The 24,403-nt window shown below is 42.2% G+C and overlaps 2 protein-coding genes across 2 annotated transcripts; one reads left to right on the forward strand and one right to left on the reverse strand.

The window, feature by feature from the left end:
* The first annotated feature begins 1,155 nt into the window (after nt 1–1,155).
* Nucleotides 1,156–9,619, forward strand: TCP1 (t-complex 1). The gene is made up of 12 exons (XM_079297831.1): nt 1,156–1,346; nt 2,722–2,807; nt 3,552–3,680; nt 4,055–4,152; nt 4,472–4,582; nt 5,239–5,420; nt 6,015–6,141; nt 6,469–6,644; nt 7,367–7,490; nt 8,410–8,602; nt 8,912–9,075; nt 9,315–9,619. Exons 1-12 carry the CDS (start codon nt 1,274–1,276, stop codon nt 9,529–9,531), a joined length of 1,680 nt encoding a protein of 559 aa, XP_079153957.1. The 5' UTR covers nt 1,156–1,273; the 3' UTR covers nt 9,532–9,619.
* Nucleotides 9,620–9,803: 184 nt separating this feature from the next.
* ACAT2 (acetyl-CoA acetyltransferase 2) lies at nt 9,804–18,373 on the reverse strand. The gene is made up of 9 exons (XM_079297832.1): nt 18,100–18,373; nt 17,870–18,004; nt 16,594–16,775; nt 15,656–15,773; nt 14,754–14,897; nt 13,585–13,707; nt 12,775–12,929; nt 10,611–10,721; nt 9,804–10,049 (listed from the first exon to the last, which is right to left on the reverse strand). Exons 1-9 carry the CDS (start codon nt 18,146–18,148, stop codon nt 9,882–9,884), a joined length of 1,185 nt encoding a protein of 394 aa, XP_079153958.1. The 5' UTR covers nt 18,149–18,373; the 3' UTR covers nt 9,804–9,881.
* Nucleotides 18,374–24,403: the final 6,030 nt, after the last annotated feature.

Consider the following 24,403-nt stretch of genomic DNA (forward strand, 5'->3'; position numbering starts at 1 on the left):
GGAAATGCCGGCCTCCAGACACTGGGTCGCTTTTCCGGGCACGGGTGTAAGGAAGAGGGAGCAAGGCGCGGAAAGGATCGGGGAATGGGTAAGAGCAACAGTAGGTGTTTCGGGGACTACCATCATTCTGTTTTAGGCTTCTTTCTTACCGCTCCTACAGCACACAGGTACAGCAGAGCTGCTCAGCCTTCTCAAAGCATCCTCCTGCATGACAGTGCAGGAACCCTACTTGGGGCTGTATTTAACTGCTGTAGTCCTGAAAATGCATTTAATGAGCCATCTGAGAGCAAACTGTGTCGAAAGGAGGCTGAAGGCCTGGTGAGACCCTGGCACCACGTGGCAGATGAAGTCTGGATACTGCTGCAGGAGCCGGGCATAACTTCGGCTGCGGAGGTCTCTCCTGGCCCCACAAGGTCAAAAATACGAGAAGCCTCTTCACACCATGCCCTACAAATCATCACATGCCCATACTGAGCCTTGCAGGTTTCCCCATGTCCCCACCACTCCCTGAGACTTTTCCCTCAGACTGTAGCAAGCTTTTCCCTATCCTACAAGCGTCACCGCTTAACCTACTTATCAAAAAGTGGTAGGATAATGGGAACAGTTACAGCTCAGAGACCTGCAAACAATACAGTGGTGTCGTTACCAAGCGCAATCGCAGTCATGACTTTGGGTAATTCTCATTAAAATTGTTTTGCCTAAAATGTCAGCTTGAATTAGTTTTTCCAGGCTGCAGATCTACTAGCTTCTTCATCTTTTGCCATCTCAGAACAGGAGACCGGGCTTGGAATTCGCGGCCTTCCCCCAGCACTCGGGGTACAATCCCGACCAATGAGTTAGATGCCTGAGAAGCGCAGTTACAGCCGCGCATGCCGAGGTCCCCCCTTCGGGAAGCAGGCTCTTTCCCAACGCTGGCTAGCGGCCATTCCCGCACCCACCCCTTACCCCGCCACCGGCGGGACCCCACGCGCCTGCGCGCCCAGGCCCGCGACACTTTCTAGAAGCTCGTGGAAGCGCCCCCTCGGCCCCGCCCCGTCGCGCGGCGCCTTTGTTCAGCCGGGCCCGCCAATCGGGGCTCGAGCCCGGGCGGCGCCGCGCCCCGGGATTGGGCAGGCTCGGGGAGCGGCTCCGCCCCCCGCGGGGTGTGCCCGCCCCGCCACCCCCTCGCGCAGGGGGGCGCGCTCCCAGCGTGCCTCGCGCCGCCCCGGCCCTCTGCCGCTCCCCGCGCTCCCGTCCCTTCCCTGAGCGTGTGGCGCCGCGCCCGGGCGGGAAGATGGCGGCCATGGAGGGGCCCCTGGCCGTGTTCGGCGAGCGGACTAGCGGCGACACGGTCCGCACGCAAAACGGTAACGGCGGCGCGCCCCGGCCTGGGCCGGGGGAGCGGTGGGGGGAAGGGAGGGGCAGGAAGGAGCGAACATGGCGCGGCCATGGTCGGCCCTGCCATGTGCTCACCCACCCCGCTCTGCCCAGGAACTGGCGCTCCTCCCGACAGATCCCTTCCCTCCCGGCCGCTGCTGCTGCAGGGAGGGCATAATGGAAGGATGGAGGGAGGGAGGCACACGGACGAGGAGCACACGCCATCGCGGGCCGCCCCGAGGAGTCTGAGAGGCGACGCAATGCCGCGTCCCCCGCCCTCCTTCCCTTGGCCGCCGCAGACACCGGGCGGGCCGGGCCGGCTGCTGCTGCACGGAGGCGGCTCTGCCCCGTCCCGGCCGCGCAGGGCCTGAGGCTGCGGAGCATTCTGCAGGGAAAGATCCCCGCTGCCCAGCCCAGCACAGGGAACCTGCTTCGGAAAGCGGGGACCACCCTCGAGATGCGTGTCTGTAGCTGTGGTTCTCGAGCACATTACCCATTGCTCAGGATTGTACCCCATGTCCTGGGGAAGGCTGCAAATCCCGAGACTGATCTCGGATTCTGAGTAGACAAAAGACAAAGGAACAAGCCGAAGACTTGCTTCCTGATCAAACTGAGATTCATTCCTGTAGCTCTGATGATACTTTAGGCACTCCACTTAAAATTTACAAGCCTTGCTTTAATTCACGAGTGAGATTCCACGTGCTAATGGCACCGTTGGTACAACGTTACTTTTTTTCCAGAAAGCTGCTATTAGTCCTCCTAAGGGAAAGAAATTGTTGTTTTGTTTGAAGGTCTCTGAGTTATAACTATTCCCATTTAACTACCACTTTTTCAATTTCCAGATTAAGTGGCTATGCTTGTGGGATAGAGAAAAACTTGCCACGGTCTGAAGGAAAAGGTTGATTGTATCTTTTTCCTATATGAAGATGGCAGAACAATCTTTAAATGAACCAGTGTTTTAAACACTTCGTGTTTTAGAAGTGACTCAAAAGTCACTTTTCGGTGACTTGGTTGCAGAAGTAAATGTGTTGTTTCAGTCACAGGCCTGATATGGACCAAAAGTTGTTTTACTAATTGATACGTGATGATACCATTGTTCTCTGTCAGCCCAGAACTGAGGACTCAATGAGAGTGAAGTCTTGTGGCACAGCTTGCTGCCATCAAAAGCAGCAGTGCTACCAACCCCACTAATCTAACACCACTGCTCCTCCTCAGGGCCTCAGTCCTCTCCATCTCACCCAGACAGCAGAGAAAGCATCCTTTAGTTCCTGATTTGTTGGTTCTTCCACTATTTCTTACAAACCTGAGAATCATCCTAAAGCTGGGAAGATAAAGCTTTTTTTTTTATTTCTTTCATTTATTCAGTTACTGCTGCATCTGCTATTGCCAATATTGTGAAGAGTTCTCTTGGTCCAGTTGGTCTGGATAAGATGTTGGTGGATGATATTGGGGTAAGTAATGTTACTTTAAGAAATGTCAGCAGAACTTGTATTCCTGTGTAAAAGTGCTTCCACTTAGTGTGCTTCATAGGTCTAATGTGCATGTGCCTGCTTTTTCCGTGGTTCTGAAAGGAGTAGGAGAACTGTAACAAAATTGAGTATTGTGTAATTTGTGTTACATCGTCTTAGTTTCATCTATTGTAGCGGTAATCTATGTGGTACAGTTATTTCTGCAGGTAAGTTCTTGTAGCCACTTAAAATATGGGTCAGATTGCAAGAAGTGAGTTTCACCATGTAAGTCAAGTTTAGCAGGTGATGACTTTTATATCCTGGTCTCTACATTAGGAGAAATAACAAAAAAAAAAAAAGTAATTTAAGTTTTTATGTAATTTTTTTTTTAAATTTTAAAATATTTCAAGTAATTGAAGAAAGTTTGTAATTTTCTAGGTTGATGTAATAAAACAATGTGTTGGAGGGAGATGATTGCGTGACTACTTATCCAGTATTTGCAAAATGTGGTAACACGAAGGCTTTTCTGATCAAAAGAAAGTGCAGATTCTGCACTGGTAACATTTTTGTCGTTAGAGTAGGACTCCTGGTTAAAAAGAAGCAGGAAAGTTTTGGTGTAAGTAGTTATTCTATGGGAAATTGCAAAGAATAATTAATTTCTTTTTGTGTAAACGTTATGAAATGCAATGAAATGTGAACGTGTAATAAAAATATACCTCATATGCACACTTGATTTCTGAAAATTAGGACGTGACCATTACTAATGATGGTGCGACCATTCTGAAATTGCTGGAAGTGGAACATCCTGCTGCAAAAGTCCTTTGTGAGCTGGCAGACCTGCAGGACAAAGAAGTTGGTGATGGGACCACCTCAGTGGTATGTAGCAGATTTTATGGGCAGATATATCAAAAGTCAGTGTTACAGTTTTCCATAGATGCTAGTTTCCATATGCAAAGTGGTGCTCTGGAAAAAAAATATGCTTGATTCTGTTCTATTATTGATTTCTTCCTGTCTTGAAGGTTGGGGATAGAGGCTGAATTTGGGTTTTTAATTTTTAATGACTGCATGAAATGAAGTACCAACAAAGATACTGAGTGTTGAAAACTTGTCTGAGACTTCAGATATGTCTTTGGGGGTTGGAATGAGGTAGCTCTCACCTCACATCAGAAACTGTCTTTAGTCCCGAGTTGCACAAGGTAGTTATTTTTCTTATGTGGAATGCACGTATTGAATGCATGTATTTCAAACAGGTAATTATTGCTGCAGAACTTCTCAAAAATGCAGATGAGCTGGTGAAACAGAAAATTCATCCTACCTCCATTATCGGTGGATACAGACTTGCCTGCAAGTAAGAAAGTGATGGAGTTGAATTTCTGCATTTTACAACTGCATTAGTACAGACTTTTTAGTGCCAAGTGGAATATGGTGATTTGTTGCAGGGGTGGTGGGGTTTTTGTTGGTTTGGGTTGGGTTTTCTTGTGGGTTCTTTTTTTTTTAATTATGTTTCTGTAATCACGTAACGGAGTGACAATCACTTACTTCCTTGGAGAGCAGTTGATTTTATCCCTTTGTTGTTTGAGGTAACATTTAGGAGACCTGAAAACATAAAAGTTTTTGTCTTCTTGTGCAGGTGGTTCTTTACCAGTCTATTTCTCTTTATTTTACAGGGAAGCTGTTCGCTACATCAATGAAAATCTTGTTATTAACACAGATGAGTTGGGCAGGGAGTGCCTAATTAATGCTGCTAAAACATCAATGTCCTCGAAAATTATAGGAGTGTATCCTTTAACTTAAGTGAATGAAGTGAGAGTGGCTGATTGGAGAGCTTCAGTAGCTAGGATAGAGTGTCCTTGGTTAGTTTTTATGTACATGACACAGGATGTGTAGGCATTTTACAGATACTGTGACCTGGCATGGGAAAGCATGTTCAAACTCTTCCCAATTTATTTAAATCTGGATTGACACATCATGATAGCTTTTAAAGGGTATTGTTTCCTAAGAATTGCTTTGCTTGTTAGGGAGACTAAATAAAGAGTTGTGTGAATGAAAGAATGTGTTACAGTGGTACCTGGGAAATGAATCCAGAGGGAAGAAAGTTGAATTTTACTCCATGGGCACAAAAACCTGCGTTTTTAGCTTTTGTGCAGACTGAACATAGGATACATAATTTTCTTTAGCAACAAAAGGTATGCAAAATGTAGGTTTCATACTAGTCTGTCTAATTTTCTTACCAGTGCTGTAGCTTTTACAATGAGTCATTCCTTTAAGACAATGGTAAGGAGAGTTAACATTTTTGTGCCTTTCTGAAGTTCTTTTTCAGACACTTAGTTTAGGCACTGTCAGTTACTTCTGTTCATGGTTTGTTGCTTTCTTTTTTTTTCCTTAAGCATAATACTACTTTCCTTCTTCAGTTTTAACCTTAACAGCCTTTCAGTGATGGTGATTTCTTTGCTAACATGGTGGTGGATGCTGCTCTGGCAGTGAAATACACAGACCAGAAGGGTCAGGCTCGGTACCCCATCAACTCTGTTAATGTTCTGAAGGCCCATGGCCGCAGCCAGAAGGAGAGCATTCTTGTGAACGGTTACGCTCTGAACTGTGTGGTGGGCTCACAGGGTAAGAGCAGGCTGTGTTTCAGAAATCTTCTGTGTCAGCTCAGTCCTCTTTGTTTTTCTGTATTGCTCTTCTTCCTTGCTGCAATCATTGCAAATCACGTGGGTTGTCAGTCCCAGAACAATTACACAAGAACACAAAATACTGCACTTCACCAGTGTTTCTTAGACTAGAGCCTGCCATCTAGCAGTGATTCACAGGGTATTGGTGAGTTGCTGTTGTTTCCCTAGCTCAGTGTCAGCAAGGTAGCATTGTGGTCTGGTGGAACCTAAATGCTTCCCTTTGGGGAACCAGTGCCAGGTTTATGGGGAACTGTTGTGTTTAGCAGAGCTGTGCTGTGATTAGGTGACTCAGAGTATGTGAGATTGATAGGTCAGATTGTCATGGTCATTCACATTTTGGGGACAAGGTATGTAAAAAGGTAATACTGGAAAGTGTTGATTGGCATTTTTCTGCAGTAGGGCAGAACTGGAGGTGGAGAAGCAAACAGTAGAAATCTGAAATGTGGAAGTAACATTAATTTTAATCTCTAATGCTAACTTGATGTTCTGTTAAATTGATTTGACAAAATCCTTCTTGCTTATTTTTCCTCATCAGGTATGACCAAGAGAATAGTTAATGCAAAGATTGCATGCCTTGACTTCAGCCTGCAGAAAGCAAAAATGAAGCTTGGTGTTCAGGTTGTTATCTCAGACCCTGAGAAGCTGGACCAGATAAGGCAGAGGTGTGTGGAAGCTTGAATAACTGAGGCAGTGGGGTTTCACAGGCTTGATTTGGTCTCTTCAGTTGAGGTGGCTCAATGTAATTTTGGCTGAGTGCAAGAGGTAAAAAATGTTTTGAATGTTAACGTTTCCCAGCAATACCAAATAGAAATGGAAGGAGCCTTCGCTTCTGGAGGCAGAACTAGTATTAAGTCAGTTTTCAAGAAATGCAAGTGTGTTTGTGCAGTAGTCCATTCTTGCAGAGCATTAAGATTTCAGGAAATTAGCTTGCAGGATGTGATGGTATATTTCTTAATACCTTTTTATAACTTGGACATTAATCTTTGCAGAGAGTCAGATATTACCAAAGAAAGAATCCAGAAGATTCTGGCCACTGGTGCCAATGTTATCCTCACCACTGGAGGTATTGATGATATGTGTCTGAAATACTTTGTTGATGCTGGAGCTATGGCAGTGCGAAGAGTTGTAAAAAAAGACCTTAAGAGGATTGCTAAGGCATCAGGAGGTATGTCTGTATAAGAATAACTGGTTTATAAATTTATTCTTCAAAGTAGAAGCTGTTGTTAGGGTATTTGTAAACTGATTTTTAAAATATAGCTTCTTAACATTCAAGGTCAGAATGAGTAAAGCTGAGGCACTTATTTTTAGCTTTAATGTTGCTTTTAAGTGACCTTCGTCAAAGTAGTAGTATTTTAAGACTTGATTGCTGAAGATTTACAGTGGGAGAAGAAAATGCTGACTTGCACTGTGAAGACTGGCCTCTTGTGGAAATAAAAGCCTTAATCTGTGTTTATTTAGAAGTCTTTATTATGCATGCATTCATAAGCCTCTGTTTAGACAGTTAAGTACATTGTTTAGATAGTTCAAGACAAATAAAGAACTACTAAATCACTAAATACATATCTAAAAAAATCTGGTCCTGTACACACTTTTATCTGTCATTTCTTGAATTTGGAAGAAAACATTTTCGTTGTGGTAAAGCATGGGAGCTTGTACTGGCTGTGGAAAAAAAGTGCTGTAAAAGTTGAACAAAAGGAGCAGTCATTTTATCAGTTATAAACTAAAATACTAAATTTCTGCCTGAGAACTGGAAGTGTTGTTTAAGAAAAATCTATTTAACACCACTTTTATTTTTGTTTCTCTTTCTGTCCACCTATTCTGGGAAGTAGGCAAAGGATGATGTGCAGGAATTGAGTGTTAACTTCACTTCTTTTTTGTTTGTTAAAGCAACCATATGCTCAACCCTTGCAAACCTTGAAGGTGAGGAGAGTTTTGAGGCATTAATGCTGGGACAGGCAGAAGAGGTGATTCAAGAAAGAATCTGTGATGATGAGCTGATTTTAATCAAGAAGTAAGAATCCTTTTAAAAATACTCAGTTTTGTATATGTTCTCTACTAAGTTGGAGATAAAATTCCATTTATTTACTTCATGCTATCTTAGTAGTTGGAGTAGTTACACACATGGGAAAGTAGTTATACACAAATCCACTGCAAATTAAGAGGTGAAAGTACCAGTATTTCATCTCTTGCTGGAGCTGGATACATATTTGTGAACTGCAGTATATGCGACAAATAAGATTGCTAGGCAATTTTTACTTTAATTTTTGTTCATAAACAAGTATTTCTAAATTGGCTTCCCTTTAGAGATGGTAAAGGGAAATGGGTACCATCTGAGTAATTCCATCTGAATAAAGAGATGTGAGCTAAATCTTACCATTTCTAGTGAAAGATAGTATTCACTTGTGCTGCTGTCACTGCTGTCTGGTACCTGAACACTTAAATAACAATTAATTTAATGACAACATTTTTTGGAAAATAACTTTTCTACTGCCTCAGTATCCCTTCTGGGTGTTCATGTTCCTGTGGTGTTACTTGAGTGTGAATGAAATGCCCTGCCCATGGCACTTCTGTGTCAGCTACATGGTGACAGCTTTTTCTATAACACTGGCAGTCATTTTTGCTTACTTGAGAGCTGTCTTAATTACTAGATAAGTACACTTTCCCCTCTTTGATTGCAAAACATCTTGTCATTACATTTTGACAGGTAGCTTTCTTTAAAGAACTGAAATTCAAACTAGGTGCTTGCATGTTAGAAATTAAGTTATAATGTATGTATCCTGCAAAGGGACATAACAATGTTAAGATTTTCTTTTAAATGTTGAAGTAATAAGGCTCCGCTGAACTTGGCTTTAGAAGAAAAAATTTACCAAGAAAAATTTTAATCTAGATTCCATCAAACACAGCTGACTTCTCATTCCTTTCTTTTTTAGTACAAAGGCTCGTACTTCAGCATCAATTATCTTACGAGGAGCCAATGATTTCATGTGTGATGAAATGGAACGATCTATACATGATGCTCTCTGTGTTGTCAAAAGGGTTTTGGAATCCAAGTCTGTTGTTCCAGGTGGTGGTGCTGTAGAGGCAGCACTTTCAATATATCTTGAAAATTATGCAACCAGTATGGTAAGTCGTGCACAAAGAAGCAATGGTGTGGATGTGTTAGACTTGCACAATGAATCTCCAAGCATTTATGTTCATCTGCTAGAAGTCATTTCTGTGGTTCATGAAAATCTAATCATCTTACAGACTAAGATGGTTCTTTAAAATTGAGGATGTAAGTTAACTCTGATAATTAGACTCTATTGTTCTTTGACCCAAACACAGGTTTTGCATGTGAAAACCCCTACCTATTAGTGCTGTTCTTGATTGTGGCTGTATTTTTTTCCTCTCTTGTTGCAGCTATTGGTTTAAAAACTTTTTTCCTCTTTCTAGGGATCGCGTGAACAACTTGCAATAGCAGAATTTGCAAGATCCCTCTTAGTAATCCCAAACACGTTGGCAGTAAATGCCGCTCAGGATGCCACAGATCTTGTTGCAAAATTGAGAGCATTCCACAATGAGGCTCAAGTTAACCCAGATCGCAAAAATCTGAAATGGCAAGTATCTGTCTTTTAGAAGGCTAGTAAAAGCCATGTGGGTTGGTGACCTAGATGTAAAATTGTTCTCCCAGTTTACTGAACCATGATGTGCATAGTAAAAATGTATGTTCTCAGTGAACTACTGTGCCCCTTCCCTTCAGTCCTGTGTATGTATTGCTGCAACAAAGTAGTAGCTACACAGTATATTTCCAGCTGTTTTTCTACTGTTTCTCCATCTGACATGTCCTTCTTTGCAGGATTGGTCTTGACTTGATCAATGGAAAACCTCGTGATAACAAGCAAGCTGGTGTCTTTGAACCAACCATGGTCAAAACTAAGAGTCTCAAGTTTGCAACAGAAGCTGCAATTACTATTCTTCGAATTGATGACCTTATTAAACTGCACCCTGAAACTAAAGAAGAGAGAGGAGGATGCTATGAGGATGCAGTTCAGTCTGGAGCACTCGAAGAATAACTTAGGCTTTATTTATGTTTGTTTCACTTATACTTCCCACTCTTATAACTAAAATGTTAATAAAACAAGTGGTTGAATGTTGCTGCTATTTTCTTGTGAACAAACTTAATTTTTGAAAGCAAACTTGGTCCTTGCTGTGAGAATTTAGGCTCTGGTTTGTGTTAACAATTAGTGTGCCTGCAGTAACCACTGACCTCTTTGTCCAGTCAGTGATTGAATGTCACAAAGTAATGTTGTAAGCTTATTTACTTTTAGGCAAAACAAACAGAATGTGAGCTCCATTATTAGAAGTTTATTAGTAAAATGTTTAAAAGCTAGTTCACACTAGCTGCTCATTCATTCCCTCACATTTATCTCTCGATGCACATGGCAATTCCCATTCCTCCTCCTATACAGAGAGCAGCAACACCACGTTTTCCACCAGTTCGTTCCAGTGCATACAGGAGAGTTACAAGGATGCGACAACCGGAGGCACCCAGAGGGTGGCCGAGAGCAATAGCTCCACCTTGAATATTGATCTAAAAAAAAAAAGCCAATACAGACAGTCAAGAACATTTAGCTGGCTTAGCTGACTTTCAACATCAATTACTTCACTGGGATCTAGCCCTTGATTATTTGTGAGCTTGAAACCCCAAACATCACTTCATACAAGAAAGTGCAACAGTTGGTAGTAACCAGTACTTCTGCAAGGATGCTATTTTCACTGTGAAGATAAGAGGTGAATTTAGGGAAGGGAGAATAATACCCATGCTTCTTTCAGCCATCACTGAAAGAATACTGTGGCAAATACACTTGCAGCAGCAATTTCAAATTCTAAATTAAGTATGCTTGAGCAGTTGCCTAGATTTGCATAAAAATCCACTGCAACAACGTTGGAACTTGTTCATCTGGGGAACTGTCTGCTAGCAAAGCCAGTGGGCAGAGCAGTGTGAGGATGAGGACATGCCTGCTGGGGCTCCCTATTTGCTTACACCAAAGGGACTGAAAGAGAACTGTGCTCATCTTTACAATCTCCATGCACAGAATGGGACAAGTTTGAATTACAGGAGGCAAACTAATGCCAGCCTACAAATCATTACCTTTTCTAGGTTTACTTTCAGTTCTTTTGCTATTGCAACAGACAGTGATGCAAAGGCTTCATTAATTTCAAACAGGTCGACTTGTTCCAGAGTCCAGCCAGCTTTGTCAACCTGAGAAAACAATACAAATAGGACCTTATTATCTTTTAGGTCTTCCTTAGCACCAGAGGAAGCTTTTCATAAGATGTAAATTGGGCGATTTTGAAGCTACCACTTCAAAAAAATTGAAAGAAAACAATTTTTTATAGCTAGTGTTGATGACAATTCTTGAAGACAACAGATTTCAGTGTCAGACAAGTCAGTACAACGAGCTGTAATAATGCTGGGTGCTCATAAAAATCTTGACTAATTTTACATGCATAGCAGTGGTGGTGCAATTGTGAGAATCAAACTACCTGGTGCCCTTCCTAGGAAAAGCACTGGATTCAAAAGCAGGTTTTAACAGACTAAAAGCAATTTTTTTTTTGACATAGTCTGACTCCATTAGGGAGTCTACTTGACAGAGATCTTTTCATGGGACATAGAGAGGTGTCAGCCATTAGTGATCAGTGCCACATCTGATTTTCCAGTCTCTCCTGCCTTTACATTGAAAGCTGCCACTTCAAGCTTTTTACAGGTGACTATTTTGGAAGACAGTTTGGCTCGTTTTCACTTGAGAAACTTGTGATGCAATTGCCTACTCTAGTACAGGCTTAGGCATGTTTCACGTGTAAATTTTTACTTCCACTCACTTTGTTTCTAACAGCAATACTTTATCAGCAGAATCATCAGCAATGATATTTCTTAACATAGGCTAGCCAGACTAGTACACCTCCCAGGCTATAGTCAAGGAGGAGAGCCTTTTCTTACTAGATAAAATAGACAGTATGGAGTATCCCATTCCTCTGGGAAAAGCTTAAGACACACTATGTTATTGTAACACTAAATGTATAACATAGAAAATTCTTGCACTATAAAGTGGTAATCTCAGATTCTGAAGTGATAACCATAATACACAGAGGGTGTGAACATTTGATAACACACAAAGTTTAATCACAGAATCAGAGAATATTCTGATTTGGAAGGGATACATGAGGATCATCGAGTCCAAATCTTAAATAAATGGCCCATAAAGGAAACAAAGCCACAACCTTAGTGTTATTAGGACCATGCTCTATGAAGTTGCCCTTTTTCATAGTATGTATGCAGTTATAGGTACAGCTTGTCTGTCCCACAGTTTAAACTAAGCTGTATTGTATATGCAGTTATTGCACTCTTCATTTAAAAGAACAGTTTGAGATCTGGTAAGAAAAAACTTCAGCATTACAGTTCTGATTTTCTTGTCAAAAGCCACAGAGCTTGGGTGAGTTCAAGTCAGAACTCCACATCACCAGGAGATTTCAGAGGTGAAAAAAATAAGGCCTTAACAAAGTATTAAAAAAATAAGGAACATTAAAGCAAATCTGTTTCATGCTCAATTTCATAGCTAAGCTTTAAAAAATCAGCTGGGGCTGCCTTGGGTTATGTCTGTACTAGCAAGCAGTATGGTACCAGCAGGGCTGCTCACTGGGGCATTGAGCACACTTGTCCTGTGGACTAACACTGAGCACATCAGTGGGTTCAGTTAGATGTGGTTTTGGAATGTACCTTCCTGTTTAGCTACATCTGAAAGGAATCCAATCTGTAAGCTCCAAGCTTTTTGCAGGCCAAACTGAAACACAAAGGGCACCATTTCCATTTGCTGATGCAGATGGCAGTCAGTGGCTCTTCTCTCACTGTTGCACTATTGCAAATACAAGCAATGATGTAAAAATTAACCTGGCAGACACAGCATCAGAATTGTGTCACTGAATTAGTTTAGTTACACACATCCCTAAAATTTGATATTTAGCCTCCTAGGTTATCTAGGTATAATACCACAAACTTGACTAGTTTATGCTCTGAAGTCCATTTATACATATATGCATTTGGGTTTTCTTTTTCCAACAAGTAGGTAGTAGCCTAGCAGCACTAGGATTCCTAATCATATATACTACACTATTTTGAGTCCTTTTTTCACATAGTTTACTTTTTTCTTACTAAGTTTTCTTTAAAACAGGGCAAAAACAAGACATGGCCAGAAAACAAAAAACAATTAAAAGCAAGAGTTTTAACATAATAAATACATAGATAAGTGATTACTTACAGCTTTCCTTACTGCTGAAATGGGCCCTACTCCCATAATAGACGGATCTATACCTGTCTGAGCCCAAGATACAATCCGAGCCAAAGGCATAAGACCTCTCCTAGCAGCTTCTGATTTCTTCATCAGAAGAACAGCTGCAGCTCCATCATTTAAACCTGTGGAGTAACAAAAAACTTGTGTTTATTTGTTGGACTTTATGGCTTTTACTGTAACACTTTCTCCTGCTTGCATAATCACAAATCATTTATTGGTATAGGTCGATACTGTTCTTATCAGCCACGTCTGCTCTCCACCACAAACACTTGAAACTATATTGCTGCAAATGTGACACATTTTGATTCTTCCACCAGCTGCTTTGCAAATAGAATCACAAGTACAATCTGAAAAAGAAGTACATCAGATTTGTTGGACAGGCTTTGGAAGGGGCAGCATAAGGACAGAGGAAGATGTTTAAAAGCTGCTTGCAGCAGTCCCACAGGAGTAACATTTTCAAACAGGAATCATTAAGTTTTCCATTTTCCAGACTGGCATCCCTTAGACAGTTTTAAAAGGAAATATTCTTTCCAGCTTATCAAATATTGCTGTTATTGTCCAAAATGTTGTAGTGTTTCATAGAAAACCAGGAAATAAAAGATGTCTCTGTAAAGAAATCCTCCACCACATCTAAAATGGAGTTCTACCTACATTGTCAAAATTACCATTTCCTGCAAGGCAGTAAAAACACAGCAGCCACACCCCTCAGAGAGACCCTGCTTTGAGCCACAAGCAGCTACTGTTCTTTTCCATTTTATTTAAACCAGATGGACCAACCTGAAGCATTAGCTGCTGTTACTGTCCCAGTTCCATCTGTCAGGAAGCAGGGCTTTAACTTTGCCATTGTTTCCAAGTTGCTCCCATGTCGAGGATGTTCATCTATTTTAACTTCTATAGGGCCTGCAAAACAGAGCATTATGCTCACAGGAAGGTCTAATCACACAAACACATCTCAAACAGCAAGACATCAAAAACAACATGCTGAGTGGGACACTCTATTCCTTTCAATCAACAAGGCATTCTTATGCTGGAGACAGCTGCCAACCCAAGGCAGTTTAACAAATGGCTGTAACCCTCCAGCTCCTCCTAGCAGGGCAGATAGCTCAGGTTTTCTAAGACAAACACTGGCAGCTAAAATACTCTCTAGTTGTGCATAAGTCAGTATTGTTCTTTCTGTTCAAACCCAATAGTTCTCTTTCTGCAGGAGGCTATATTTCAAATGATACTTCTAGTAATCTTGTTACAAAGAGTAGTCAAGTGTCGTTGAACATCATCATCTAAACTGTTACATGAAATAGTTTGTAGCCAGTCTAATGTCAGGACTTTTTCTACAGGGTCTGTTCAATGGAATTGTTGAAGAACTGATTCTTGATTTCTTTTTGTAAAATTCAGGTTTTGCATCTACCTCACAGGGAGCTGGGGAATTCCCCTGCTCTAGAAACAGACCTTTGGTTCAAGCATTGTAATAGGTCTGTTTATATCCCTCACAGAGATATAAAGAGAAACATACCCATTATATGCAACCTGACTACATAATTAATTAGTAATCCTAATTATTGTCACTATATATTTTACTAGATGGGCAAGGTTTGCCAGATCAATATGACTGTTTTAAGTCTGGTGCAGCAGGAGTCTTAAGAAAATTAAAAATACTGATCTTGGTACCATATCCAAGCCTATATTAAGTCAGTGCTTTGTCTAGGTTGTTACTCTATCTTCAATAAAACACACTAGTAGTATTTGCAGAAAGCCACACTGAGATATTCCACATTTGCCTTGCTTCTCTCTTATTTAAAATAGAACAACTGAAACCTGAAAAATAGAGCAACAGGCTACATGCTTGTAAAAAGGATGTGTAAATGGGGAACCATCCACTGATTACAGGAGACACAGCAGAAATTTTTTTTTTTCCTTAAAATCAACTCTCGTTATCTATTCACACCTACCTTTTTTAGAAGGTACAAGAACAGGAACAATTTCTTTTGTAAAATAGCCAGCTTTCTGTGCTGCCTCTGCCCTCTTTTGTGACTCTACAGCAAGTTGGTCTTGCTCCCCTCTGCTGACTTGCCACTTATTGGCCACATTTTCAGCTGAAACAGGGACAAAATGCAAACCGCCATCAGGAAATGCCAAAATTTTAAGTTGCAAAATTGTAAGCAGAAATGTAGTCATTAATGTTTGCTGTAGCAAGCAGCTGAGTTTGTTGAACCATTTTCATTGTGATTTCTTCATTTTGTTTACTCATGATTTTCTACTGCATTTTCACTTGAGGATGAAAATTTTTTCTATGTGGAATCTCCTCCCAGGTGATCTTATCAAATTAAATACAAATGCAAATAAGCTTTTGCAGTTTATTGCTTCTCTGAATTACTATGCTCAGATCTGTCTAGCCACTTCAGGAAAGGGAACAGTTCTGAAGTCACTCTGTTTCATAAGCAGGATCTGGAAAAGCAGTTGGCTGACCATCCCATCCAGGGTGCAATAACCTGAAGCTGCAGAACCACACATATGCACAGGACACTTTACCTAACTCCTCCCCATTGTAAATCTGAATGCTCCAGTTCCACTCAGAGATTATTTTATTTGTATTTTTTCTGAAATTAAATTTCTCAAATGTAAAAGAGATGCAGAGAAACTAGCTTACACAGAAGAAAAGCCCAGAACAGTAGCTTTACCAACAAAATGGAAAATGCCTTCATGCCTTTCAATATTACATATTTCTTTCCTTTTCGTGACTACAACACAAGGACAGCTTGAAACATGTTATTTGTAACTTTAGATTTCTGAAATTTCCTGTCAGTGAATTCTTTCAGTTGACCATTTCATTTTATGGACTGTCACCACTTACCTGTTATGCCCATATGGTACTGATAAAAAGCATCTGTAAGGCCATCAAAGATTATAGTGTCCTGCAAGGAAGCCTCTCCCACTTTCACCCCAGCTCGCATGTGAATGACATGAGGAGCCTGCAAAAACATATTTTGAAAGGAATGAGATGTTTACATCTCCAGTACATAATTTAGACAGACCACTGCAGAGACAGACCCCTGTCTGCTGGCTGGAGGTACCCATCCCAAATCCTGGCAGCCTCTCCAGCTCTGCCTGTCCCTCCAGAGCCTGCCAGCTGGCATGCCATTTGGCCTGTGCATCTCCTGGTAGCAGATCACCACACTACAAGTGCTGTTTCCTCTCCACAGACCAAATCTATCATTCCTGTGGCCACATGGCTGTAGCTCTCCCATCCTGCTAGCCTGCTCCAGGTAGTTCCCGATTGCACTCTCCTGTCAGGGAATGTCAGCATTACTCTCAACACAGGCAGCTGAGCCCTGGCAGAAGAGGCCATCTGTTCTTGGGCATCAGATCACCAGCTCAGACCCATTCCTAAATACAGCCTTGGGATGGACACCTCAAAACAAATCTGCTTTGCTTTCTTTCCAAGCTCTAACTGCTTGGTGAACAATGACATTTGCAGTTATTCCTTCTCTGGGCTTCCTGCAATACAAAAATCCTGTCTGTTGTGATCTGTTACAGCAAATCACTACAACAGGGCTAGATGGAAATGAAAATGGAATTTTAAGTGCAGTGTGTGTTCAGTAGCTGCAGTAGGAGTCTTTTCCTTTTCCTAAAAGAAGCATGCTACTGAGGTCAACTGCTGCACGTGTCAATTAATTCACAAGCGCAGCGACCCTTTCCATCTGCCCCCAGGTGCCAGCCTGCAAACGCAGGGTTTCAACATCGGGCTCTCTGCTCCCGGTGCGTCAGCGCAATGCCAGTCTAATGCTGTACCTTGCTCATGCTTTCCATGCCCCCTGCAACCACGATGCTGGAATCTCCAGTCAGTATGGACTGAGCAGCCAGGCACACGGCCTTCAAACCCGACCCGCAGATCATCTGGCAGCTCCAGGCGGGCACGGAGTACGGGATTCCCGCAGCCACGCTGGCCTGGCGCGCAGGGTTCTGGCCAGCACCTGCGGGAACAGGCAGCATCCTGCTTAAAACTGCTCTTAAAACACAAACATCTGCCTCCTCGCTGTTCACAACAATACCCCCTTTCCACAAAATGTAGAGCTCGCTCCTACTTTTAGCAGGAGTAGAGAAGTGCCCAGCAGTAATCTATAAACAGAAACCTCTCCCATTTATATTCATCAATAAATACCTGCTACTGATAGTTTTATATCTACAATTCTGGTTTTGATGATGGGTCAGAGGAAACACTACTTCAGATTAGCCCTAGCCTGTTATGTGTGTTGCTACTGGCTGAAGAGTTTCTTTTTGACATCTTCTGTACATCACCAGCAGTTAACTCTTCCTGAAAGTTCATATGGAAACCAAAAGCACAATTATGCACATATGGACCTGAAGCTTCCAGTCTTTGTTGTGATCCTGATGGAGATAATAGGAGCCCTATATTCAAAGAAAACAGTCTTCATCTGCATCTCCCGAGGCCAAAGTTCTTTGTACACAAAGAAAAGCACTAAGAGAGCCCATCATTCAGCAAGCTACAAATACAGAAGAATCTGAATCATCTTTAAGACAAAAATACATATTCCCTTCCTCCACATTTAAAATACAAACCTGCCTACGATTCTCCTGTTAAAACATTACCCTGGAAAAAGCGGGAGCAAGTTCAAAACAAACAATTCCCTGCCAGCTGCATTTTCATTAAATCAAAATATTTGTCTCCAAACAAGTGGCATCACAGACCTTGCAGGTCAGTCCTGCAGATAAATAAAAATGCAGGCCAAGCTCTTAAAATCTTAGAGTTACCATTATTTAGGATGCTAAATTTAGGAGCTGAGACGATCAAGGTGAGAAGGATGCAAAGAAGAGAAACTGATGTTCCCACTTACACTGTTGGCTACTTAAGGGATTTAAAGAAAACCCGAACTATCCTTTCCCAAAACCCATCCTCTCGGTCACCCAGAGCCACCCACGCGTGGAGAAGCAGCCACGCCGCCTCTCAGGTCCTTTGTTAAGGAGCCGTGCTCCCAGCGGCAAGGGCTGAGGTTCGGGAAGGTGCATCCCGAGCGGTTTCAATGGCACAAGCCCGAAGCGGCGGTACCTGCGGTGAGGACCTGCCCCAGGATCACCTCCGACACCTCCTCGGGGGCCAGCCCGGCGCGGCGCAGCACCTCCCGGATGGCGGCGGCGCCCAGCTCGTGCGCGGGCAGCGACGAGAGCCCGCCGTTGAAGGAGCCTGGAGGGGACAGAGGGAGAGCGCTCAGCACCGGGCACCGCCCGGCCCTGCCGGGAGCACCCAGCCCGGGGGAGCACCGGCGCCCGGTCCCTCACCCACGGCGGTCCTGGCGGCCGACACGAACACCACGGGATCCGCGCTCATGGCGGCGGCGCTGGGAGAGGAGCCGAGCGGAACCGAGCGGAGCGGAGTGAGCCGGGGAGCATCGGCGGCCGCGGGCGAGCCAATGCGGAGCCGGCGCGGGTGCCGCCCTCGCCCGCCGCCGGGCGGGGCGGGAGGACGGAGCCCGAGCCGCGGATTCGTCGCCGGGCGCCTGAGGACAGCGGGGGGCCGGGCGGGCAGTGACGTGGCCGGGCCGCCCCTGGGGCGATCGATCGGCCGAGCGTGGCCTTGGCCGGCTCCTTCCCAGCCGGGGCGGAGAGAGGAGGGGCTCCGGGAGGAGACAGGCTCCTTCCCGCCCCTTCTTCCCGGCCCCTTCTTCCCGGCCCCTTCTTCCCGGCCAGCCGGGGCTGCCGGGGCCGGGCACTTCCCCGTGTCCCCCGCTCGCACGCCCCGTGCCTGCGCTGCGCCCGCTGCCAGCTCCGTCCGGTTTGTTTATTTACAAAATAAAGCGTGCGGGTCAAGTGCTCTGTTGTCGTATCTTTCAGGACAGTTTGTCTGTTTCATCACGGCATTTCTTCGGATCCTCGGGAGCAGGGAGAAAAAATAATAATTTTAAAAAAACTATACAAAACTGCTTATGGCTGGTTTGACCCGCTTAGCAACTGATGCCCAGAGATCAGCAGCACCCAACTCGGCCTTTTTATTTATTTATATATTTAATTTTAGCACAAGCCTGACATATATAATATATAGGTGTATATATATATATATATATCTCTAGGTATCTAGATATTAGTACAGGCAGTTCTTGGCCGCTGGCCCCAAAGGTGTTCCTGTCTGACCTGACGAAAGAGGCAAGCTGGGGGCTGTTTCCATGAGAGGAGGCGGCTGCAGCAGTGGCCTCGACCCATAGCAGGAATGTTTCTGTGCGGGGATATGCAGGTGGGAAGCCTCGAGATGCAAGGTGGGAAGCAGCAACATTAAGATATCTGGAGGAAGAAGGGACAGAATAAAGGGAGGAACCAAGACAGTAAGTCAAAGCAATTAACAACAGTTAAAAAAAATTACATGGGCTGAAATAACTGGTCTATTGCACTGCCTTGATCTTCAGTCCTTACTCCTTCTTTCCTTATTCACGGATACCTGGCCTAAGGGACATGCCAGCCAAAGCACTGCATTGAATTTGCATCTGAAGGCCAAGAAGATGGTTAAAAATGTGCTTCTACTTTAGCTACAAAATTGGAAGACTTTTTTTTTCTATCCAGGTAGTAAAATAATGTAGGTTTTCACAGAGAGAACAGAAGTACAAATTAAATCCTAAAAAGCACACGGCTTGTGATGATAAACACGGACAAACATAAATGTGGTTATGAATGCATTGGTGCACTTGTGGTCACATCCTGCATGTTGGTTAATCTGAACTCGGCAGTATTAAGTCTGCATCCACAAAATGCATCTGAACCTTCTGTGTGGGCACAATGAGCAACAGGAGCACTGCAGTACCTGAGTTGGATTCTTCTGATGTCTATCAGCCTCTGTTCTTGCTTTACATTGTAAAAAGCGACAGCATTACTAGATAGGGAAAAAAATCCTCCTTCAGCTATGAAGAGCAAGATTGGCTAGATTTCACCAGTAACTCTGTTAAATCATGCTGCAGGACTCCAACACTCAAAATACATTCCTCCTTTTAGATATGTTGGTCTTTGTGAAGGATAGAGCCAAAGCAGAAAACCGTGTGTCATAACATATCTACAGTTACTTTGGGGTTTCCAGCTTTCAGCAAGAGAAGAATCCCCTCAGATATCTTCAGGAAAGGAAATCTCTGGAAAATCCCTCAGGCAGTCAAACGCTTAGGCGGACTGATGTACCAGTCCCTAATGGGATGCATAAAAGGATGCATTAATTGGCAACTTGCACACACCACTGCTTTTCTTTAATGATGCTGCGAACTCAGAGCAGCTGATAACACTGACAAAAATGTAAGATTAAATCTGGAGGGGAAAAATATGTTTTGTGTCTTTTCAAAAGGCTACCAGAAAGCAAGTAATAGAACTAACATACAAGCCAAACTAAGGAATGTAGGATTTTAAGCAATACAGTGATTGTTTTATAAAAATATTGTACAGTTCCTGAGCAACCCTGTATGTATGAATGTAGTCCCTACACATTTTCAAAATTCAGTACAGAATAACACAGACATATGAGGGCAGTACCAAGTAACCTTGTTTATCAACTGTACCATATACCAATATGTCATTCTTAATGTAACATTTGACTGATTACAACTTAAGGCCGTTGATGGAAATATAAAGTCAATAATGTGAGATGAGCTCAGATTAAATGTCAGCAGGTATTCAAAGTCCACAACTAACACTACACTTGAAGAAAGCCTTATGAACAGGATTATCTTGAATTTAAAACTTTACAAATATCACCACAAATATTGAAGAAAGTGAGGCTTCAGCCCCTTCCCTCCCACAGTTAATTTGCAGACAGAAAAAGTTCAAATATGAAGCAGCCTTAGGGACTTCAGGCCAGCTGAGAGCATCTTGGCTCTCAGCCCCAACCAGCAGAACAGCGTTGCAGCTCAACATCAATGACAAAGCAGTCTGTGAGTTTGGGGCACCCAAAAACAACAGAGATGAATTTTATCTTGGTATGTCTACCAGGTTTGCAGTATTCTATTTAACTCTGCTTGGATGGTGTCCAGGATTGAGATCCAAATGGACAAAAGGGGCATGTAACAGCGAAAAAATGTAGCAACTGCACAAAGGCAAATAATTATGAAACATGCATGGTACAGATCAAAGCTAAGTTACTTGAATGCAGAAAAAACTACTGAATAGGAGTGGGCAGCTGTACTTTAAAATTCAATGTAGTTAATGAACAGCATTATGTTCTCAATAGCAAACTACTGCCCTATGCTGGTACATTTTGCCATTTCTTGGAAATTTAAACTCTGGGAAATTAAGTCATCAATTCAGATCTTACTTGCTATAAGTTGCACAAAGTTTATTGACTAGATTGCTATGAACACAATCAAATGGACATGTGCTTTCCATGAAATACTCAAGGCACAAAGATTTTTGCATTTTCATTTGCTAATAGTGGCTCAGTTTTATTAAAAATAGACAAAAAAAATAGAGGATTTCAGTGTTCACTGATTTATTCTCCTGCTATATTCCCTTTTTTCTAAATATGACCTTTTAAAATATCATTATTCTCACCAAAATGTGAATACTTTTTTTTTTTTTCTAAATCTGACACATAGTCAATGAATATTTGCAAAAACAGATTTGCTGGGAATGTGATTTTAATAAAAACTAAGCTGCACCTCTTAAAGGGAAGAAAACTCCCCAAATAAAATGCAATTAATTTAAATTAATACAATTTAATATGAGATAATTTTTAAAATAAATTTCACAACTTTCCTGTGACAGCAAATTCTCTAGTCTATAAAGTCTTATATACAAATATTGGTACTAATATCTGCTTAGGGCACTCAGGCTTCCTGGATACTTTTAGTACTTTAAAGCCTTTTTTGATGTGTGGAAAGATGATTCATTCCTTTTCCAGGTTTTCTTAGCAGAGGACTGACATGCAGTTATATAGGAGTAGGTTGAGCGCATAAGGCATATTTGAAAAACAGACACAGTTTCCCAGTGAGATAAAGAGCTACATTTTCTAAAATTTCTCAATCTCCCATCTGACTGACAGGGTCCTTGGAAATCAAGGCAATAAAATGTCCTTGGCTGTGTTAAAAGCAATCTGTGTTTTTCTTGAATCCATCTTTGTAAGGGAATGTTCATAATATAATTGGTGTTTAATTTAAAAAATGTTGTCTTCCCCTCAGACAGGAAAATGTTTGCACTATTAAAACTATATTAGCCTCTATATAGCTAAAAAAAAAAAAAAAGAGTATAATAAACACTTATATCCTCAGCCACTATATGCACACCTATATTCCAAATGCAAGCTTGCAGTATTCATCAAGCATCCCCAAAAATTAATTTAGCCTGAGTCACCATTTGCTTGCAATTGTATCTGGATGGATTATCAGTCAGGGGATGTCTTCAGGACAGGCTCTGGAATTCACTCACTACATATAAATATATATATATAATTTACTGTTAATTAAAAAGCAATTATTGCAAGAACTTTCTGAAGAAGTTTAGTTACTTCTTGCTATAAAGATGTAAGAAAAACAGGTGATAATTCCACTAAGAACCATAAAAGCATGTTAGCAGGGGATATAAAGACAGTGTTAAGCCTGCAGCCTAGCATTCAGGAAGCTTCTCTAAAAGACAGAGTTCTCTGATGTCAAATTTGGGCTTTCTGCAGCACAGATCTTTATCTGGTATTTACCTGAAGGACCTCTCTGTATCACTGTCCTCTCAGTGCAATCCGTAGATTTTATCTTTTTCCCACACCTGTAGGCTGCAGGAGCCTTTTCTGGTGTGCCTGAGAGCTCATTCTCTGCTGCAGATGTACCACGGGTTTGCCTGGCTCCATCTCCTGTCCTTGCAACTCAAGCACAGCCTTCTTTAGTTCCTGGTATTTCAAGGTCCTTTAAAATGACAAGAGTATGTACAGTATTCCAGACTTTTTTTTTTTTTTTTTTTTTTTTTAATTTTGGAAAATGCTTTATGTTATCATGAAGCATTTTCCCTCTCAGCCTGCCTTCCTGGGGATGAACAGCATTCCTTGGAGCTGGGAAACATCGTGGTATTTGTGTTGGTCCAGAGGGCTTCTGTGTGAAACCAAGGGGTGGAATAGAAACCCAGAACTGAGCTGGTAAAACCAAGGAGGAGCCCTTCAGTTAATGGATAATTAAGGTAATGAGTAACACACCATCACTCAAGGAACCCAAAACCCGGTGAGCTGTGCTGCCCACACATTCATAATCTGATTCCTATTCCATTCTATTGTTACAGGTGAATCAATTTATGAATTTGGCTTTTGTGTTGGTGCTTGGACAGATTTTGTAATGTGCCCTCTGATCCTAAGACCAATGCTGCTGCTGGGGTTTATGATACCACCAATTACTTGAAAAGCTAATTTACTCCAGTTACCACACTGTAAACACAACCCAAGGCGAGTGTCGACATGTTTGTTTCAGCAGCACTAAAATGTTCCAGGTTAGTTCTCACTGTATAATGTGATGTGAAAACAGAACAAAAGAGTATTTTAGTTAAATGTCCTCTTCCCAAAGTTATCAGAGGACTGCTTACCAAATTGTTGCCCTTATTTGCCTAAAAAAAAAATTATAGGTGTAGCCTGATAATACACTTACTAACTTCAAAGTACAAAAGAAAGACAGCCCAGAATATTAAGCTCTGCAGGCTGATTCCATTTATCTCCACATGTCCCTGGCTGTCTGCCTATTGCTCAGCTAGCATATTTTCCCACAAATGTAATCTACACTTGTAAAGATAAATTTAAAATAACTAGGTGCTGACAAGGGGCAAAAAATGCAGGAATACTTTCTATATGCTCATGAACACAAACAATTGTGGAAGGTTTACCATCCCACACTTTGGAGTCTATCTGAGCTAGACATTTATCTCCACTGCTAAGAAGACACAAAGGAGGTTTGGTTTCTGAACATAACAAAAAGTAGCCAAACTCTAGACAAAGTACTGGGAGATCTTGTGTTTAAATCGACACTGATACACAGAAAGTGTTAGGTATATTATACACAGCTCTGAGTGTACATCTGCATCTATTTTATGTAGAAAAAAATCCAACTTCTTCTCCTCCTTGGTTTATATGCAGCTTTAGTATTGTAATGTTTGCGTTTGCACACATGGAAATTAAGTCATTTGCTACATTAATGTTCTTATTAAGGCCTACTCTATTAATTCGGTGCATCTCTCATGCTGCCATATCCTGGGATGGCTTAATCTGTAAATCGGTATCTTGAATGCTTAAAACAAGTATCTGCAAGAAAAGCAGGAGCAGGTAACTACAGCAATCACAGTGCATCTCTTTTCACTTCTAAATGAGGAAAGATTTCAAAAACATTTATTCAGGTCCTTTCTCCTTGTGGTCACCTCGGGGAGCTACGTCAAGTCACTTGTAGCGTGGTTTTTAAACGTTCTAAGTTCTCAGTGAAAAGTCGGTGTATTTATATATACACACACATGTGGATGTGGGACCACGTGCGTCGGGTTTTATTCTGCAGCGCTTCTATTATTTCTGCTGCCAGTAAGAGCCAGGAGAGATTTCCGGAGCACCTTCAGCACTGACATACTGAGTGCCAAACTATTCCATCTGCGCAACCCAGGTGACAGACTA

This window comes from Erithacus rubecula (assembly GCF_903797595.1).
Source record: "Erithacus rubecula genome assembly, chromosome: 2".
NCBI lineage: Eukaryota > Metazoa > Chordata > Aves > Passeriformes > Muscicapidae > Erithacus > Erithacus rubecula.

Bases quoted from the DNA above. Each gene is read 5' to 3' on its own strand.
- TCP1 (XM_079297831.1), top strand. From the start codon at position 1,274: ATGGCGGCCATGGAGGGGCCCCTGGCCGTGTTCGGCGAGCGGACTAGC. The intron at 8,603-8,911 runs GTAAGTCGTGCA...TCCTCTTTCTAG, and splicing joins AAAATTATGCAACCAGTATG to GGATCGCGTGAACAACTTGC. The intron at 9,076-9,314 runs GCAAGTATCTGT...CCTTCTTTGCAG, and splicing joins GATCGCAAAAATCTGAAATG to GATTGGTCTTGACTTGATCA.
- ACAT2 (XM_079297832.1), bottom strand. From the start codon at position 18,148: ATGAGCGCGGATCCCGTGGTGTTCGTGTCGGCCGCCAGGACCGCCGTG. The intron at 16,776-17,869 runs GTACCGCCGCTT...CTGTTCCCGCAG, and splicing joins GGGGCAGGTCCTCACCGCAG to GTGCTGGCCAGAACCCTGCG. The intron at 15,774-16,593 runs GTACAGCATTAG...ATGTTTTTGCAG, and splicing joins GCATGGAAAGCATGAGCAAG to GCTCCTCATGTCATTCACAT.